This window comes from Channa argus, chromosome 14 (assembly GCF_033026475.1).
Source record: "Channa argus isolate prfri chromosome 14, Channa argus male v1.0, whole genome shotgun sequence".
In the NCBI taxonomy this organism is placed as follows: domain Eukaryota; kingdom Metazoa; phylum Chordata; class Actinopteri; order Anabantiformes; family Channidae; genus Channa; species Channa argus.
The window spans coordinates 1,246,429-1,264,434 of NC_090210.1; the positions used below are offsets into that span (position 1 = coordinate 1,246,429).

Sequence of the window (18,006 nt, forward strand, 5' to 3'; positions counted from 1 at the left end):
CAAACACTCAGCTGATCTGCTTCATCAGGACTGTTTGGATGTTCTTTGATCAGATTTTATTGATGGTGTTCCAACTTTAAGTTGAGAAACAAATCATTAACATCAACACATTTTAGGAGCATGTGATAACATGAAGACCTTTAAAAAAGGGCACCCATTAATTTTTAACAGCCTTCTTGTCTAAAGATGAGATTATGTTGAGGTGTAGATTTAATTCATTGTAATGAATGGAATGGGATAAAACATTAAAAAGACTGGATTATTTTTTAGGTTTTTATTTTATTAAGGTAAATGCAATTCTTCTGTTCTATTCAAACCACAAACATGAAAATATAGCAAAACACGGCATAATATAGTTATAAAAGATGGGCTAAAACACAGCGATTCACCCACAACATAAAAGGTGACTGGTGGATTTAATGTTGTGGTGAACAGGCATCAGCATGGGACAAATCTAATACTCACCACAATCAACAAACGTCAGAACACAGTGCATCACTGCTTGTTGTGCAACGTGTGCAACTGTTAGAGTGCAACATTACATTAAACTTCCCGGCAGATTTAAATGTTATAACTGATTCGTGTAAGTGTCACTGCAAACATTAGAAAAAATGTCAAAATGTGTTAAATTATCCTATTTATGTATGGTCTTAGTTCACACAAATAGCAGGGGTTTTAATATTGTGGTTAATCAGGTACATCAAGTCTGGAAGGTCTAAATAAAGAGCTTCAAAGAATGTGCTTTTTTTCACACTGTTTATATTACAGCTTGATGGCCGAAACCTCCTCCCAGAGGACATTTATTCCATGCTGAGCTTGGGATAAGAACAGGCAGGCTAACAATATTTAAGATGTATGTTTTAATAAGCTCTCTTATTTTACACAACACTTCAAACTGGGGCTTTGGCCTAGATGATCTCTGACCTTGTTTGGTTTCGGTGCAGTGTTTTTATTACGCGCCACTTGGTGGCGACACTGAGGCAATAGCTGCTCTACGCCCTGAACAAATCATCCGAGGAAGAAGAACCGTCAACAAGAAATGCGAAACTTTGCCTTCGCTGTCAGTTTGATTTAATCGTTTCAGCAGGAGACATGAGTTTCCCACCAGGAAGAAACCTTCTATGTGTACTTTTCAGCATTATATTACTGTCACAAGGATATTTTCAATGGGTAAGATTAACTTCACTCCTCTGCTCTTGTGATTAAAACATGACTCAGCTCGCTAAAAGGCTTCGCTCTGCTATTGTGATGTTTATTTGCGGGCGCTAGCGAAACTAAGAGTCGGGTTAGTTCAGCATTTTAGAGAACACACTCTTTATCCAGGGCAAATATAGATTTAGTCTTTAATTGTTCACTCCGAGGCCGAAACCGATAGCAAACGTTACTGCTAGCTGAACAATCCCCAGCCTGGTAACAATGCTAGCGGCAACCCGCGATGAACAACAGAAGGCGTTTGTTAGCTTTGGCATTTGACAGACAGCTGTAACGTTACAGGTTTGTCTTGCTCTGAATGCTGCTGTCGAAATAAGTTACTTTTTGCCACGTCATGCACAGAAACGGTGATGATTTTTCAGCCATTTTAAGTAGGTCAGTAAAACAGATGGTCCAGGTGATGGTTTGGCTTCCCCGAGCTACAACTTTAGCTGGTTAAGTTTAACCGGCTCACTAGAGTGAAAACACATAGCTATCATAGATAATTTAGCTATTACAGTATATGGATGTAATCTCTTATTTTATGCCAAAGTATTCATGTTCTAGGACCGAATATATTGATGAAAGTCAGAAGCTGCTTTTATAAACAGACCTATTGAAGAATACAAACACAAAAAAAGTGGGCACATACAAATTCAAATCGAAAGGACCATGAAATCTGGACGTGCCCTGTTAGTGATTGCTACAAAATTATTCACATTAAACGGTTGGAAAACTTCGATATGTTGGCAGTTTACATCGTCCTGTTGTGGTCTAGTCATTAGGTGACTTTATTTTTTGTGTTGTTGTTCCAAACTATGATACACTTGCCACCGCTCTGTGAAATACATTTTTATTTTATTTACATAGCCCTAGATAAAAAATACAACACAAAATTACGTTAGAGGTTTTACAGTCTGTACACAATATGACTTTTTCTGTCCTTAGAATAATCATCTATTTGATTTGATTTGTATGCATTTCATAGGATAATTGGGTCTACTACAGTGCATAACATAACTTTGGAACTATGATAAAGCAACTCTGATTATTAGTGTCAACATATCAGCATCCTTGTTAGGATGAGTAAAAATATTGCTAGTTGGAGACCAACTATAGATTCACTTGATTTACTGTAGCTTGTCTAAGCCACCACACTAAAGCACATGTTAGAACTGTGATAACAATTAACTGACTGCAGAGTGGAAATGGTAATGAAATCTATTTAAAGGTTTTTAAACATTGGCAATAGTCAATACAGACATTTATTATAGTACATAACTTTTATCCGGGATGTTAGCATATTTAAAATAAATGTGCTTAAATTGAACTTAATTGTAATGGTCTGTTACGTTGCTATAGAAATGTGAGCACACTTTTTTTTTGTATGACTAAGGGCTGTGTTCCTTTTAAAAAAAGCTTACTCTTGAAATGCAGTTTTGGAGGGCAGAGCTTTTGCAGAAGTGAAATTTATTTTCAGACACAAAGCACGAGATACTAGAAAGAGGGGAAATGAAGCATGACCAGAAGTTTAGCCTGACAAATGTAAAACCTCAGATTAAAATGCCAGAAGTTCAGCTTTAGACACATTGTCTGCTGTAGCCTATGGAGGAACTCTGAGGTGTGGGGTCACCATTTGATGGCAAACGTTTCCTCATCCTCACTAGGTAAAAATAGTTCATTCAGACTGTACAGATAAAAATAGAAACACTGTATGCATATTAGTTTAGTGTAATGTGAAGCCCAAAACTGATTTCACTGTGAACACATGATCATTGTACTTTCACTGTCATACTATTAGGTTGAGGCCGATCACTGTGTGTGGTACGGTGAGTGTGGTGAGTCTGAAAAAGTGCCCGGAAAAAAGTACAACTGCAACTACACTGGTTCTCCCATCCCGCTACAGTCAGAGGGTTATGAACTTCTCATGGTAAATGTCTTTTCATGCTTTTTGTCCTATTACTGTTGACATTTGATGCTCAAAACAACTTTCTGTAATGTCCTTCTGTTTTTTTTGCACAGTAAAATAATATCGTAAAAACACATCAAAATAATGTTATGCCTTTTGTGTTTGCATGCAGGAACTTTGTCCAGGATTTGACTATGGAAATCAAAGTCTTTGCTGTAATGTTGACCAGTTGCGCACTCTCAAAGGGAGTCTGCAGCTGCCGTTTCAGTTCCTGTCTCGGTATGCACTGCAGATATCACGTTATCTAATGAAGCACATTAGGACCAAAAGAATATGTGCTGCTGAGTTGTCGCATGTCTTGTCCCAACTTTTATGCCTTAGTTTTGCATGCTCTGAATAGCAAGTTACAGACAGACTAGCTCATGGTCCCATGACCACATTTATTGTTACCTTGTTTTTGTTCTTGCAGCTGACACATTTAAATTTTAACTTGGTTTATTGTTTTGGAAGCTATGCAATATACCTAATTCTTCCTTCTGAAACTCACTGCATCTGTGTACAGCTGTCCTGCCTGTTTCTTCAATCTGATGAACCTCTTCTGTGAGCTGACATGCAGCCCCCACCAGAGTCAGTTCATGAATGCCACCCAGATCAATGCCACTAATGTAGTGGAAGTGCAGTACTATATTGGAAATACATTTGCTAATGGTGAGTTCACAGCTGGAAGCAGCCTTGGATACAAAAAAAACAACTTTACCGTGATTTTTATATTCATTGCATCCTGGTTAATTTTAAAGAAAAAAGTGTCTTTAAAAATCTTCAGATGTTCTCAGGAGACTCCATCCTTCCCCTATTTAAACACAAATATCATGCTCTGAGTTGTGAAATCCTGTTGGTGACTCAAAGTCATAACTGTTTTTTTTGTCATACAAAACAGGAGATGAGCAGTTTAATCTTTCTTATGTTATGATGTATTACAATCTAAATTGACTTTTTCAGCCATGTACAATGCCTGTCAGGATGTCCAGGCACCATCTACCAACGTGAAAGCGTTATCGCTGCTGTGTGGCAAGGATGCCAAAGACTGCAATGCTACTAACTGGATTCAGTACATGTTCAATATTGACAATGGACAGACTCCTTTCTCAATAGTCCCAATTTTCTCAGGTAACTCAATGCTTTTATATTTACAATCCCAAACGCTTTCTTTGTGCAAGCAAAATAAGTTGTTGAAATGTTTTAGTGTCTAATATATTAGTTACTCTTTGGATGGATGGTTAATCTATCATCTTTTGAAATGCTGTTTCTTCACTCTAGATGTCCCTGTTTCTGGTTACACTCCCATGAACAACAGGACATACAACTGCACCGAGGTCTTGATGGATGGATCTGGTTCGTGTTCTTGTCAGGACTGCACAAAAGCCTGTGGGCCCAAACCTGTACCTCCCCCTCTCCCCCCACCCTGGAAAATTTTAGGTATTGATGCCATGATTCTCATCATGTGGATCTCTTACATGGCCTTTCTGCTTATCTTCATTGGAGCTATACTGGCAGCTTGGTGTTACAGGTAAAGGACATTTTGTTCATGTCACACATTAAACTATAATTCAAATGCGTTAAACTATGAGGAAATAACTTTTGAATGCAGTCCTTGAAGTTAGTATACTGAATGGGGACAAATGTATAGATTATTTTTATTTATGATTAGAATTTTGTTTTAGCGTTTATCCATTTCTTTCTTCTTTCTTTACAGAAAAAGGACAATTATGTCAGAGTATGGCCCCATACTAGATAGTAAAAATCCACTGTCTCTCAACAGTGATAATTCTGACCAAGGTATAATATTGCATGGTTTGAAATCTCAAATGTTTATGTTCTATAATTTCTCATACACTTAATTAAATAGCGTTTTAGGTGTAATACAGATTTCAAGGTAATTCTGTCATTTCTGCATGACTAAAACTAACTCACGGTCTTTCTGCGTTCTTAGTAAATACCTCATGCGGTGAAACACTCGGTGAACGGTTTGAGAATGCACTGCGGATTGTCTTCAGCTGCTGGGGTTCCTTCTGTGTACGGCACCCCTTTCTGGTTATAATGGGCAGCCTGATACTGGTAGGAGCTTCCTGTGGGGGACTGGTCTTCATGTCCATCACCACTGACCCTGTTGAGCTGTGGTCATCTCCCACTAGCCAAGCTCGCCAGGAGAAGAACTACTTTGATAGCCATTTTGGACCTTTCTTTAGAACTGTACAGCTCATTATAACCACTCCAGTCAATGGCTCCTCAATCTACATACCATACTTTGGAGGGTCAGCTGTCCCATTTGGAGCTGTACTTAATAAAAGCATCCTGCACCAGGTGTGTTTTTATTTTTATTTTTTTAATTTTTTTTATGGATAAATAAGGTTGAAAAGTCATCCATAATACTGAGCAGCCACTTTTACTTGAGAAGCAGCATGTGAAAAGAGGCTGCACACATGAAATTGTGGTTTATTGGTTGTAGTTTCGTATTCTTATTTTATTTTTTTCCAAACAGGTGCTGGATCTACAGCTTGAAATTGAAGGGCTTGTAGCCACATACGAAGGTCAAAACATCACACTTAAGGACATCTGTTTGGCCCCACTGGCCCCATACAATGATAACTGTACAATCCTGAGTGTCCTCAACTACTTCCAGAACAGCCACACTGTGCTTGACCACAGCATAGGAGATGATTTTTTTGTCTATGCTGACTATTACACCCATTTCCTCTACTGTGTCAGGTGATTTGTCTGACGTTGGTTCTGTTTTATTTCCGTTTTTTTTTTTTTCCCTTCCCCAGTGTTGTATGTTAATTGCCATCTAGTTTTAAAAAAAGAACAATCGTACTTCCGTATTGGGCTGTTGTCTTTAACTACATTATATTACTCAGATAAATCCTGTAACCTATTATGTGGTATCCTTGTCATCAGCATAGAAAATTATACTCATGATTAGATTAATCTAATAATTGTTTTTCTATCAGGTTTTTAACAATGTTTGTCTTTTTCTTCTATAGTGCACCAGCATCCCTCAATGACACCAGTCTCCTCCATGACCCTTGTTTAGGCACCTTTGGTGGTCCCGTCTTCCCTTGGCTGGCCCTTGGGGGTTATGATGGTATGATGGAATTACAGTAGTGTATAAGCAGAGAAATAGAAAAGAGTCCTTAATTTAAAGCACTTGCATAATCTCTTTGTAGCCTTCTGTTGTCTTTGCTCATTGAACTTCTGTACAGTGCACCTCTACTATATTCAATTCAACTTTATTTATATAGCGCCAATTCACAACAAAGTCATCTCAGGGGACTTTATAGAATAAAGTCAATATTATAAAGATGTATAGAGAGAACCCAACAATTCCCACCTGGAGCAAGCCATAGGCAACAGTGGAGAGGAAAAATCCTCTTTTAATGGAAGAAAAAGATTCTAATGGAAGATTAGAATCCTCTTTTAATGGGCCTAGACTTAAAAGTAGAGAGGGTGTCTGCTTCCCGACTCTGAACTGGGAGGTGGTTCCACAGGAGAGGAGCTTGATAGCTAAAGGCTCTGCCTCCCATTCTGGAAATTCTGGGAACCACAAGTAGGCCTGCATTCTGAGAGCGAAGTGGTCTACTGGGATGATATGGTGCTATGAGGTCTTCTATATATGATGGAGCCTGAACATTCAGAGCTTTATATGTAAGAAGCAGGGTTTTAAATTCTATTCTAAATTTAATGGGAAGCCAATGGAGAGAAGCTAGTGAAGGTGAAATATGATCTCTCTTGCCAGTTCCAGTCAGCACTCTAGCTGCAGCATTTTGGATTAATTGCAGGCTCTTTAGTTACTGGGGCATCCTGAAAGTAGGGAATTACAGTAGTCCAACCTAGAGGTAACAAATGCATGGACTAGTTTTTCTGCATCACTTAGAGACAGGATGCTCCTAATTTTGGCAATGTTCCGTAGGTGGAAGAAGGCTGTTCTAGAGATTTGTTTTATATGTGAGTTAAAGGACAAATCCTTATCAAAAATAACTCCAAGGTTCCTTGCAGTAGTACTGGAGGCCAGACTTATGCAATCTAGAGTAATATGGTTGGACATCATATCTCTGAGATTTTGGGGCCCAATTACTATGAGTTCAGTTCTGTCTGAGTTTAAAAGTAAAAAAATTGTGGGACATCCACAATTATGTCTTGTAGGCTTGAAGCTTTATTAACTGATTATTTTCATCTGGTTCCATAGATAAATATAGCTGGGTATCATCAGCGTAACAGTGGAAGTTTATGGAGTGTTTTCTAATAATGGTGCTTAAAGCAGACGTGTATAAAGTAAAAAGTATTGGTCCTAACACAGAGCCTTGTGGAACTCCATAGCTAACCTTTGTGTGCATGGAGGATTCATCATTAACATGAACAAATCTATCAGATAGATAAGATTTAAACCAACCTAGTGCAGTTCCTTTAATCCCATTTTCATGTTCCAGTCTCTGTAATAAAATGTTGTGATCAATGGTATCAAATGCAGCGCTAAGATCTAACAAAGATCTATATGTATACTAATTTCTGACATTGTTTACCAAATGATACAGTTAGCAGTAAAATAAAGCTGATATAATTAGGTGTTACTTAAAAACAAAAATAACAATAGACTGCGTGAGTGTCAGATATAAACGCCTATCTGCAACAGCCAAGTTACCGTTGCTGTTAATATGCTGTTTTTAAAATCAAGGATTAGCAAAAAAAAAAATTCTTATCTTTCTAGTTGTCATCACAGCTACTACAGCAATCAACAGTTTGTGTAAGAGGCAACCATGGTGTTCTGGGGGAATTTTACCTGTGCTGCTTTACATCTAAGCTTTATTTAATTATCTCTAATTATCTCATGAAGGTGGTTAATCAGTGCAGTTTTTTTCTACACTGCAGACACGAACTACAACAATGCCACTGCTCTTGTGATAACCTTTCCACTCAACAACTACCTGAACGACACAGTCAGGCTGGGAAAAGCTTTGGCATGGGAGAAAGAGTGAGATATTAATCTGTTTCTACAATTATACTGAGATGCCTTCTACAGATAAGACTGCTAATGGGGTTTTCTTTGTGTGTTTCAGATTCATAAAATTCATGAAGAACTTCAACAACCCCAATCTGACCATAGCCTTCAGTGCAGAGAGGAGTATTGAAGATGAAATTGACAGAGAGAGCAACAGTGACATCCGCACAATAGCAATCAGCTATGCCATTATGTTCATCTACATCTCCCTGGCCCTGGGTCAATTTCACAGCTTCAGGAGAGCGTTGGTAAGAGTCTAAACATAATCCAGCGTAACGTCACTTTCTTGCTGCTGTGATTCATCAAAACCAGTACAACACACTTGACAACTTCTTGCCACTTCCTGGAGCGCAAAAGACCGTAGCAAAAGGAAGATGTTGATTAATCTTCTATGTTTTGGCCTCTACAGGTTGACTCTAAGATTTCGCTGGGTGTAGCCGGTATCCTGATTGTGCTCAGCTCTGTGGCCTCCTCATTGGGACTCTTAAGCTATGCAGGTGTCCCCCTCACCCTTATTGTAATTGAGGTCATTCCTTTCCTGGTACTGGCTGTCGGAGTGGACAACATCTTTATTATAGTGCAGACATACCAGGTAACCTCCTTTCAACCCACTGATTTCTCATGTTGCTTAATGATATGGGGATCATCATTGTTATTACTTATTTATTTTATCCTTGACATTTTTTTACTTTACCAAATTTGGGCTTGTCTAATTGTATGCAGGTCTCTCAGCTGCCAGTAACATTTTAAACTCACTTTTTCTCCAATTTCCTTTTTCAAACAGAGGGATGAGAGGCTCCCTCATGAGGAACTTCACCAACAAATTGGTCGTATTCTTGGAGACATAGCCCCCAGCTTGTTCCTCTCCTCAATCTCTGAGACAGTGGCCTTCTTTTTGGGTAAAGAGTCTGCTTTATTTAATACACCTTTTTTATTTGCACAGTAAATGTAAATGCAACTATAAGATGCATATTCTAAACAATGATAATACACTTGAAAATCTTTATGGATATGATTGTGGTTGCCACAAAAAAGTGTCACTGATTACTGGCAGGTCGCGTGCTAATAAAATCGACTTTTTTCCGTCTGCAGGAGCCTTGTCCAGCATGCCTGCAGTGAGAACTTTCTCTCTTTTTGCTGGCTTGGCTGTTTTTATTGATTTCCTGTTGCAAATTAGCTGCTTTGTCAGCTTGCTCGGCTTGGACGCCAAAAGACAAGAGGTAAGACTGATAACCTACAAGTGTCATAGATGGTCATGGACTGTTGTGTTGTACAGATACGTGACTTGTGTTTTCATCCTAGCAATTGGTGCAATCGCTAATTAAACTCCTTACTGGCCGCTTGCTTGCAAAATTGTAATTAGCCAGTGAAGGCATTGGTAGAAGTAAAACTTGGCCTTAGCCTCCTTTTTTTTACATTACTTACACACTGTTAAGTTTAGTAAATACCTTGCTGTCTGTCTTTTGCTTTAGGGGAATCGATGTGATATCATCTGTTGTGTAAAGCTGGCAGAAGGTCAGGAAACAAAGGAAGATGGCTTACTCTTTTGTTTTTTCAAGAAAATCTATGCACCTTTCATCCTCAAGGAGTGGGTGCGACCGATCATAGTAAGTACCTCAGTGACATTTTACCAATCCTGCACATCTGCCTACTGAGATTTAACCAGTGTCTACCCTCCTTGTGTACTGCTCTGATGAGCTCATAATTAGACTTAGACGAGGATTGTTTTTGCCCACAATTTGACCCTGCTGGTTTTTATACATTTTTAATCTCTCAACTTTTCTTTTTTAGGTGGCAGTGTTTGTTGGAATACTCTCTTTCAGTATTGCTGTTGTGAATAAGGTTGAGATTGGACTGGACCAGAAATTGTCCATGCCTGATGTAAGCTTTGTAATTTCTGTCAGCTGGATTCAGAGATTGATAGTGGAAACGGAGCTTTCTTTTTAAATAGTAGAGCAGAAAACGAAGTAGAAATGTTATAATTTCAATATTTTTAGTTTTGCATGACATGTTCCTGCTTTTCTCTGTAATCCACAAAACTAGATTTTTAAATGCAACATGCACTGTAGAAAATCCTTGGCAGACATTTTTCTGCCTGTCTGTTATTTCTGACAATTTATGTCTTCATCCAGGACTCATACCTGTTGGACTACTTTAAGAACATGAGTCACTATCTCCATACTGGAGCTCCAGTGTACTTTGTGGTAGAGGACGGTCTCAACTACAGTAATCCGCAGGGCCAGAATATGGTGTGTGGAGGAGTGGGGTGCAACAACAACTCCCTGGTTCAACAGGTCTATGAAGCCTCACTCATCAACAACTAGTAAGTCTGAGCTATGAATACTGTCTACAATCTGCTTTTATTGCACACGATCGATAATTTCTTATAAAAATAAAACTGGAGAATTTGTTTTTTTTTTTTATTTTAAATTACATTAAACATACACTTTGTGTTGACTACGGACCACAACCTAAAAACTGAAGACTTCAGATGAGTTAAAAGTCATAAATAAATGTGTCCAAGCTTTACATTACATGATGTTATTTTACTTTTTCTTTTATGCCCAGCACAACCATTGCCTTCACACCTTCCTCTTGGCTTGATGACTACTTTGACTGGGTGAAGCCTCAGTCAACCTGCTGTCGATACTACAACAGCACTGGGGCCTTCTGCAACGCTTCTGGTACATTTGCTGCATGCTTTGAATTCTTGTCTCATGGCCCTGGTGTTGCATGCTGCTGTAGTCTTAAAATCAACTTTTTATCCAGTTCTTCATACACAAAGCTCAGTGAAACAAATGCATTTTACGGCCATTAGTAGCAAGAATCCCAATTCAGGAAGTTTAAAAAAACGTATCTAATCATAATTGATAAATGAATACATTAAGTTTTCAGTATTATCCCCAGTTAAATAAGGATTTGCATACAGTTGAATACCACTTAGTGATTTCCCCAAAAGCCAGTTCACCTGAGAAAGCGGTAAATGAATAAAAAGGAGATAAAATTAAATTATACCATTCCATAAGTACAAATTGTCTTAAATGTTGTTTCTTTAAAAAATGCATTCATTTGCAGGGAAAATGTATTAATTGCCTGAATGTTAAATATAGCCATGATGCTTTAGCATTCAATTTGTAAATGTTTAAAAAGCATTATTTTATATTTGTTTTTTGTTTTGTTTTATTATGCAACTTGGACACTCTTTGTTATTCATTTGTTTTTTTTTTTATTTATGGCTGTGTCTCAGAGCTAAGCTATATTTCTCAGATATCAGATAAATGATTAATATCCTGCTAACATTTTTTTTCCTAGTGGTAAACGCATCTTGTGTACACTGTCGGCCCATGACTGCCAGTGGGAAGCAGAGGCCTGAAGGGAAAGACTTCATGCAGTTTCTACCCATGTTCCTGTCAGACAATCCCAACCCTAAGTGTGGAAAAGGGTAATTTGATATTGTGAAATTATATTTTTATTGAAAACAGAGCATGCCATTGTACAGTTTCACTTCAATTATTTTTTTGATTGATTTATTTTTTTTAATTTTATTTTAAATAACTGTTGTTTAAAAGTAGCCATTTTAAAGTATATCAGTTTTGTTTTGTAGTTTTCAATTTATTTCGTTCACACTATGTTAATTCTCATCCAGCGGTCATGCAGCTTACGCCACAGCAGTTGACCTGTATTCCAACAACACAGAGGTTGGGGCAACTTATTTCATGACCTACCACACCATCCTAAATGAATCCAAAGACTTCATACATGCTCTGAAAATGGCACGAAATCTAGCTGACAACATCACTCGGTCTATGAACCACACGGTTTTTTCCTACAGGCAAGTCATGTTTCACTGCTTGGGTTCTATAGAAGTTATAAATCCTAATTTTGTTTTGGAAAGTTATTATATCTGAATTCTCGCTTGTTTTGACTTTAATTGAACTTTAACTTAATTAGAGTTAAAGTAGGTCACAAATGCACACAGTAAAGAAAACCATTATCCTTTTGAAGCCACCATTCAGTAAATAATAATATTGGAGATGCAAATACAATAAAATAAGTCAACTCACGCGTTTCTACTTGAATGCATCCCTATATAAGGTAGCAGATAATTTTGCTCTTAAAAACATAAATGTCTTGCTATATAAATAGATGAGCAACAGTGAGCAATTTTCTTATTCATTTACTAATATGTTTTTGTTTTTTTACTTTACAGCATCTTCTATGTGTTTTATGAGCAGTATCTCACAATTGCATATGACACCGCTCTAAACTTAAGCGTGTCACTAGCTGCTATATTTGTGGTGACGACAGTGTTGCTGGGCTTTGAGCTGTGGTCAGCTGTGCTTGTCACCGTTACCATCGCTATGATCCTGATCAACATGTTCGGCGTTATGTGGCTGTGGAACATCAGTCTCAATGCAGTATCCCTCGTCAACTTAGTCATGGTAAGAGACAACATGACACACAACATTTTAGTTTTGGGCAACTTATCTAAACTTATTTAGAACTGGTGATGCAGTAGACTAACAAAAATCACAACTACAATTTGTAAGAACATTTTAGAAAACAGGGAAAAAACAGTGGTAATCATCAACAAATTGCATAGTACTGTGTAGTCAAGAATAAAGATCCAAAAAGTGTCAATAGGTCCTAAGCGTCACTAGAACTGTCTGGTAATTCACACAACATGAGCTGGCAAATAAACGCATTATAATATGAAATATATTATATATGAAAATCTCCTTTTTACCATTTATGTAACTATTTAAAAGTTGTTTTTGCTAAAGCAAATTATTCGGCCCTTTTCTAATGCAGTGGAAAATTCTTAAATAACCCAAATTATGCAAATGTACATTTTATCCCACATTAGATTTTACAAAGCTGTGCTTGCATCTGTAGATTTGCATGCTGTTTAGTGCAATTGACATATGTAATTTAATCTCAGTTTGCACTTCAGCACCTTTTAGCCACTTCTGTTATTTGCCTTTGGGTTAGAGGTTCATTTATACATTTATTAATTTTGAAAAAAAATTTTTTATCTCTTAACTGATTGGGATTGTGGGTACATGTCTGTTGTAGTGCTCCCCAGTGTTAATTCTGTGTAGGTCTTTTGAGTTGTTTGCATTGGAGTCATAGATTAAGCATTTTAAACTGGGGCTGTGTTTACATTCTGTCTGGTCATCAGACCCCTTGCTTTCCTTATCCCAAGGGACTTTGTTCTATGTCCCCATTGCCCTGGATGTCAGCCATTATGTTGGTAAATAAAGCAAACTACCTGGAATTGATCATTTTTTTCCCTATAAACTTACACATGGATATTTAGCATAAAACTGCAAAGGTAAACTGCATTTCCGTGTCTCTGGTGGTGACTGGTTTCCTGTCCTCTGTTGCAGAGTTGTGGTATCTCGGTGGAGTTCTGCAGTCATATTGTGAGAGCTTTTTCCATCAGTGTGAAAAAGGACAGAGTGCAGCGTGCTGAAGAGGCCCTGGCTCATATGGGCAGCTCTGTAAGTCTTGTGTTGTCCATTACCAAGGAAGCCTTGTTTTATTTTATTTGTAATAGAAGCAATAAGAAAAATGTGGATATGTATGAAAAGCCTTGCATGGACCTTTTTGTTTTTAATTAATAAATTTTTTTTAAAGACATAAAATCACTTTGGCTCAGTGATGATGTGACATTGTTCATTCTTTTCAGGTGTTCAGTGGAATCACATTAACGAAGTTTGGAGGTATTTTAATTCTGGCGCTTTCCAAGTCGCAGATCTTCCAGGTTTTTTACTTCAGGATGTACTTGGCCATCGTCCTTCTGGGGGCAGCACATGGCCTCATCTTCCTTCCTGTACTGCTTAGCTATCTAGGTCAGTTATGCCACACATTTAAATTGCAGTACATTGGTCATACAAAATGTAGTGCTGAATGAAATATGTTCTCTCTTTACAGGGCCTTCAGTCAATAAAGCAAAGGTCTTTGCTGCTAATCAACGCTACGTTGGTACCGAAAAGGAGCGTCTCCTGAACTACTAGCAGGCTGTTCAGGAGAATGAACAATGGATTATTTCAAAGAGGGACTGTTAGTGTTAGTTTGGGTGCAGGCTATTTCTGTGGTTACTGACACAGGCATGATCATTGCCACTAATATGCAGAGATGTAACTCAGGAATTTAATAGGAACAAGTGTGCTGGTGGCCTTGTTCAGGTATGTACATACTGATTTTTGCAGAAGACTTTGGATCCCTACCATTCCTCCTCACAGTACAGGATAAGCTAAACTTTAGTATTTGAAGCATGAACAGCACAGCGTGGAACAGAAAGCCACCCTTGGGGAGTAAGATGTCGAAGTAAGAAAGACACACGTCCAACATCAGCTTACAGACAAACTCTCAGCCAGGTCCATATGCTATGAGTTGTTTTGATTTAGGAGAATTTAAAAGGCTAAAACTGGCCATTAAATTTTTTTTTTTTCACGGTTTTACACACTGAAGGTAACAGATAACCATCGTTATATCTTAGGCCCTTATACCTGGCATTTACATGAATCCTACCTGGGTCTATTTATCGTTACGTTGGTCAGCTAGTCGTACCTTGTAAATAAGGGAATGGTAATATTTTGACTCCAGCACACTAGATCTGAAATAAAACAATGTTTTTTGAGGTTTTAGTACTGACATCCAGCTTAAAGGGTTTTTGGGTGTGAATACATCTCTGTTGAACAGTGCAGGTATTGTAGTCCCTTTTTTCCCTTTAGGTATAAACAAGGCAACCTAGGATGGATGTGGTTATAAATGGCATCAAAGCTGACACATAATCATCATTTTATTTAATTATCAGATCACTATACAAAGACAACACAAAAGCTTACAGGCTGAACCGGCTATTGTATGGTTCTTACCAAACTTACATTATCAGGGGCCAATTTAACTGGAGAATTTGTTAATATAAACTTTTGAAGTTTTTGCATCACTAGATTGTTCATTCGTGTTGGCTGCTTTAGATAAATGGTCATAACAAAAAGCTCTGTTTTTCATTAATCAAGATGCATGTTTGTGCCAGGTACAAAGGCTCCTGTAATGTTCAAATAACGGTTGTAAATTAAAGTGTAAATGAGACACTTTGGAGTTACTGAACAAAACCTCTTTGCTTTAAGAGGTCAAGAGACACAGCTTTATGTTTTTCTAATTAACATGCACAAAGGACTACGTTCTATTTGTATTTTGGTTAGAGTGCGACAGGTTTTTCATTTCTGCACAGTTAGTTGTTTTGTTAACATAAAAAAATAACAGTGATGCCTTGTACTGATGAACTTGCAAGCACATTGGCCAAAAGAAGTTTCTTGGGTCTCAATTATTTTCTTGGAATGTAACACAGAACTGTATTAAAGAAAGAGTCAGTTAAAAATGTTTGACTGAAGCAAAGTAGGAAGACGTTCGGTCATAACAGTGCTGTGCATTGATATGTATAAGTCATCACTGATACTGAAAACTATCTTTGCGGGGGAAAAAACAACTAACCAAGCATTGGGATACTTGAGTTTTTAACAATTTTAACACCTATTAAAAAGTTGTCAGAACACATGCAGTGGAGCCTCCTCTTTGTTGGTGTTTAGGGCTGCTGCTGTAGCACTCAGTGACCACAGTGTGGCGCCTGAATTTCTTCATGTAGCTCTGTCTGCATCATACTCTCACTAATGTAGTGGGGCGTGACCTAATTGTCAAGCAAACTTGCAATGCTTACAGTATGAGTAAAGGTTCTGCATTATGCGAAGACTCACAATGCCAAAATAATAGAACATATAAACAAGCATCTGAATGTAGTGGATAATTTAACCTCTTGAATCTGCAGGTTTTGGATATTTACATCAGAATGTTAAAGGCCTTCAGTAACTCGCATCCAATTTGAGGGTCTCTGCCAAACCCAGGGCTTTGTATTTCCTCCCAGCATGAGTTGTTGTGACTATCTGTCCTGCCCTCTTGTCAGACAAACCTCCAGCTCATAAATTATTTGTCTGCTGCCCTGTGAATGTGGAGAATGTTCTTTGAATCTGGCTCAGGCGGTTAAAATATTAATTTCCCCTGCAGGTCGGCTGTGCCGTCTGCATGACAGTATCTGCAGGTAGCAAGAGTCATGTTATATAACATGTGCAAGGCTCAACTCTACACTGTCCTGTTCTAGGTGTTAAGAGAGAGACAGACACACACACACACACACACACACACACACACACACACACACACACACACACAGTATAGTGTATGGAAAAACTTTAAATGATATTCTTCACTAACATACCTTAAGAAATCCCATATTTCCGACTAAAATCCTAAAAGTCAACGATTAATTTAACAGCTCTACCATTTTGTACTATTTTATGAGAGATTTCTTAATGGTTCTTGGAATGTAAAAATGTGTTCAGTTTAGCTTCCTTCTTGTCATTCATGTGGTACATAGCTCTAGTAATAGTACACACGCTAAAATTGTGTGCGAAAATACAGAACATGGTGTAATATTCACACAGTTACACTTGAGGTTTTTTTTTTGTAAACCATATAATTTGTTCTGATGGGCAGAGGGCCAGTTACCTCTTCCCTCCAGCTAAAGTAAATGTCTGTTGCCTGAAACACAGTCTGCCTGGAATATCAGTCCCTGGAAAGTATTTATTTCTTAGAGAACAAGACTGACAACTTTTACAGCTCATGAGTTCTACTTATGTTGTTGAATTTAACAATGTGTCCTGCAAATTGTTATTCAAGTGTGATTCCAGAGTTCAAAAAGAGGAAAATTTGCTATTTTAGAAAATCCTACATCACATTTGTGGGTGACTGTGGCGCAGGAAGGTAGAGCGGTTGTCCACCAATCTCACAGTTGTTGGTTCAATCCCCGGCTCCTCTGGTCACATGTCGAAGTGTCCTTGAGCAAGACACTGAACCCCAACTTAGTTGCTCCCGGTGAGTGTTGGCCAGCTGCATAGCAGCTCCCCCCATCGGTGTGTGATTGTGAGTGTGAATGGGTGAATAAGAAGCAGTGTAAAGTGCTTTGAGTGCCAATAGGTAGAAAAGCGCTATATAAGTGCAGACCATTTACATTCTTTGACGTACCCCTTTAAATTTCTAATAGGAATATTACTTATAACTTTACACAAACTACTCAGGTTCTAACAACATTTATTAAGTTATTAAATGAAACAAGTGCAAGAAGCAGTTGCTCCTATCACTACAGCCTCATCAATAGTTTTATCATCACATCTGCTTTTTATTCTATTCAGACCTAGTGTTATCTACACTTGCCCATGTGTCAACCCCAGCTGCCCCCGACCTGTTGTCCTTGAATGGACACTGCGGGGCCTCCACAACAACTATCACTTGAAATGTTGGTCTGTGTGTAAGAAGCGTCGATGTCCTGCTCTGCGTCACTGGCTTTCTGTTACAGTGGGTTCGGTTGTCTAAAATTGACTCTTGGGGCGGAATGAAAGGGATAGGTAGCCTTATCAAACATGAAGTAAGGATCAGATTTTTAGGGTCACCTGCTGTGCTTTTCCCCTCCTGACCACAGGACAGCGCTGGGAAAAACACAGCATTGCAGCCAGTGATGAAATACGATTGGGGATTTGCATACGACATGACATGAGGAACCTGTTCATACTTTGCTTTTTTGACTGAACAAAAGTCAATATTCAGGTAAAGACATTCATATCAGCAGTTATCGAGTATATGTCCTTGTTTACAAACTACTGTAAGTAAAAACCCTGAGTCACAGTATCATGATCGGAAAAGGCCAAAATGCAGTTTCAGCCAAACGTTCTTTTAAAGGGAGAGGCAACAGACCGCAGCTTTCCCCAAACGATGCTACACATACTTTTACAAT

At 38.2% G+C, this 18,006-nt stretch overlaps 1 protein-coding gene across 1 annotated transcript; it reads left to right on the forward strand.

Annotated features, from left to right (window-relative positions):
* The first annotated feature begins 1,000 nt into the window (after positions 1-1,000).
* Positions 1,001-15,723, forward strand: npc1 (Niemann-Pick disease, type C1). Its single transcript, XM_067529338.1, has 25 exons — positions 1,001-1,170; positions 2,993-3,121; positions 3,273-3,379; positions 3,663-3,808; positions 4,100-4,267; positions 4,418-4,667; positions 4,854-4,936; positions 5,091-5,461; positions 5,640-5,866; positions 6,142-6,242; positions 8,024-8,126; positions 8,212-8,401; positions 8,563-8,745; positions 8,938-9,052; positions 9,246-9,373; positions 9,626-9,760; positions 9,945-10,034; positions 10,286-10,476; positions 10,722-10,837; positions 11,466-11,595; positions 11,800-11,985; positions 12,364-12,595; positions 13,544-13,657; positions 13,846-14,008; positions 14,091-15,723. The coding sequence occupies exons 1-25, from the start codon at positions 1,093-1,095 to the stop codon at positions 14,171-14,173; spliced, it is 3,819 nt and encodes a 1,272-aa protein (XP_067385439.1). The 5' UTR covers positions 1,001-1,092; the 3' UTR covers positions 14,174-15,723.
* Positions 15,724-18,006: the final 2,283 nt, after the last annotated feature.

Bases quoted from the DNA above. Each gene is read 5' to 3' on its own strand.
- npc1 (XM_067529338.1), top strand. From the start codon at position 1,093: ATGAGTTTCCCACCAGGAAGAAACCTTCTATGTGTACTTTTCAGCATT. The intron at 4,268-4,417 runs GTAACTCAATGC...TCTTCACTCTAG, and splicing joins AATAGTCCCAATTTTCTCAG to ATGTCCCTGTTTCTGGTTAC. The intron at 9,761-9,944 runs GTAAGTACCTCA...TTTCTTTTTTAG, and splicing joins AGTGGGTGCGACCGATCATA to GTGGCAGTGTTTGTTGGAAT.